The 2,627-nt window shown below is 42.2% G+C and overlaps 1 protein-coding gene across 1 annotated transcript; it reads right to left on the reverse strand.

Moving 5' to 3' along the window:
- Window positions 1–1,207: 1,207 nt before the first annotated feature.
- On the reverse strand, window positions 1,208–1,620 carry LOC102409051 (60S ribosomal protein L36a). Its single transcript, XM_044932710.1, has one exon. The coding sequence runs from the start codon at window positions 1,590–1,592 to the stop codon at window positions 1,272–1,274; it is 321 nt and encodes a 106-aa protein (XP_044788645.1). The 5' UTR covers window positions 1,593–1,620; the 3' UTR covers window positions 1,208–1,271.
- Window positions 1,621–2,627: the final 1,007 nt, after the last annotated feature.

Below are 2,627 nucleotides of genomic sequence, written 5' to 3' on the forward strand. Positions count from 1 at the left end.
TGGGATTCTCCAGGCACGAATACTGAAGTGGGTTGCCATTACCTTCTCCTTCTGCTTCTGTTAGGTCTATACAATTTCTGTTCTATATTGTGCCTATCTTTGCATGAAATATTCCCTTGGTATATCTAATTTTCTTGAAGAGATCTCTAGTCTTTCCCATTCTACTTTTTTCCTCTATTTCTTTAAATTGATCACTGAGGAAGGCTTTCTTATTTCTCCTTTCTATTCTTTGGAACTATGCATTCAAATGGGTAGATCTTTCCTTTTCTCCTTTGCCTTTCACTTCTCTTCTTTTCTCAGCTATTTCTAAGGCCTCCTCAGGCAGCCATTTTGCCTTTTTGCATTTCTTTTCCTTGGGGATGGTCTTGATCACTGCCTCCTGTACAGTGTCACAAACCTCTGTCCATAGTTCTTCAGGCACTCTGTCTATCAGATCTAATCCCTTGAATCTATTCATCACTTCCACTATATAATCATAAAGGATTTGATTTAGATCATACCTGAATGGTCTAGTGATTTTCCCTGCTTTCTTTGATTTAAGTCTGAATTTGGCAATAAGTAGTTCAAGATCTGAGCCACAGTCAGCTCCTGATCTTGTTTTTGCTAACTGTCTAGAGATTCTCTATCTTTGGCTTCAAATAATATAATCAATTTTATTTCAGTAGTGACCATCTGGTGATGTCCATGTGTAGAGTCTTCTCTTGTGTTGTTGGAAGAGGATGTTTGCTATGACCAGTGTGTTCTTTTGGCAAAACTCTGTTAGCCTTTGCCCTGCTTCATTTTGTATTCCAAGGCCAAATTTGCCTGTTACTCCAGGTATCTCTTGACTTCCTACTTTTACATTCCAGTCCCCTATAATGAAAAGGACATCTTTTCTGGGTGTTAGTTCTAGAAGGTCTTGTAGGTCTTCAACTTCAGCTTCCTCAGCATTACAGGTTGGGGCATTGACTTGGATCACTATGATATTTAATGGTTTGCCTTGGAAACAAACAGAGATCATTCTGTTCTTTTTGAGATTCCACCCAAGTACTGCATTTTGGACTCTTGTTGACTGTGAGGCCTACTTAATTTCTTTTAAGGGATTCTTGCCCTCAGTAGTATAATGATCATCTGAATTAAATTCACCTATTCCAGTCCATTTTAGTCCACTGATTCCTAAAATGTTGATGTTCACTCTTGCCATCTCCTTTTTTTTGTTTGTTTTAAGCATAAATAAGAGGATTTTATTGATGGCATTTTTATTGTCTTCATAATAAAACAAAATATGAAGCTCAAAACTGGATCACTTGGCCCTTTCTCTTCTTATCACCTCCCAGCTCAAAATGCTTGCATCTCTTAATAGCCAGCATTCTCTTTGATCTACAGTTGGGCTCAACACATTCAAGCCTCAGTACAATCTTCTTTGTAGTTTTAGCCTTTTTCTGGAAAATCGGCTTAGTCTGCCCACCATAGCCACTCTGTTTCCTGTCATAACGCCGCTTTCCCTGGGCATACAGAGAATCCTTGCCCTTCTTGTACTGTGTCACTTTGTGGGGCTGGTGCTTCCCACACTTCTTACAGAAAGTCCAGCGGGTTTTTGGAACGTTCACCATGTTTGCAAGAGCGATACCAGCACAGAAAGTTGCCATCTCCTGTTTGACCACTTCCAATTTACCTTGATTCATGGACCTAACATTCCAGGTTCTTAAGCAATATTGTTCTTTGTGGCATTGGACTTTACTTCCATCAGCAGTCACATCCACAACAGGGTGTTGTTTTCACTTTGGCTCTGTCTCTTCATTCTTTCTGTAGTTATTCCTCAAGTCTTCTCCAGTAGTATTTTGGGCATCTATAGACCTGGGGAGTTCATCTTTCAGTGTCACATCTTTATGCTTTTCATACTGTTCATGGGGTTCTCAAGGCAAGAATACTGAAGTGGTTTGCCATTCCCTTCTCCAATGGACCACATTTTGTCAGAACTCTCCAGCATAACCTGTCCATCTTAGGTGGCCTTACATGGCATGGTTCATAGTTTCATTGAGTTAAACAAGGCTGTGGTCCATGCGATCAGTTTGATTAGCTTTCTGTGGCTGTGGTTTTCAGTCTGTCTGCCCTCTGTTGGATAAGGATAAGAGGCTTATGGAAGCTTCCTGATGGAAGACACTGACTGTGGGGGAACTGGGTCTTGTTGTGATGGGTGGAGCCGTGCTCAGTAAATCTTTAACCCAATTTTCTGTTGATGGGAGGGGCTGTGTTCCCTCCCTGTTGCTTGACCTGAGACCAAACTATGGTGAAGGCAAGATGGTGGAGTAGAAGGATGTGCACTCATCTTCTCCTGCAAGAACTCCAAAATTACAACTTGCTGCTGAACAACCATCAACAGGAGAAAGTTGGATTCAGCCAAAAAAAGACACCCCACGTCCAAGGGCAAAGTAGAAGCCCCCGCAAGATGGTAGGAGGGACAAAATCATGTTTAGAATCAAACCCCATACCCGCCAGAGATGCTCAGAGGGCTCAAACAAAACCTTGGCTGTACCAGGACCAAGAGACCCCACAGAGACTGAGCCAGACCTGCCTTTGAGTGTTTGAGTGTTATCTCCTGCAGAGGTACGGGTCAGCAGTGGCCTGCCACAGGGACAGGGTCTCTG

Source organism: Bubalus bubalis, chromosome 19 (genome assembly GCF_019923935.1).
Source record: "Bubalus bubalis isolate 160015118507 breed Murrah chromosome 19, NDDB_SH_1, whole genome shotgun sequence".
In the NCBI taxonomy this organism is placed as follows: Eukaryota; Metazoa; Chordata; class Mammalia; order Artiodactyla; family Bovidae; genus Bubalus; species Bubalus bubalis.

Bases quoted from the DNA above. Each gene is read 5' to 3' on its own strand.
- LOC102409051 (XM_044932710.1), bottom strand. From the start codon at position 1,592: ATGGTGAACGTTCCAAAAACCCGCTGGACTTTCTGTAAGAAGTGTGGG.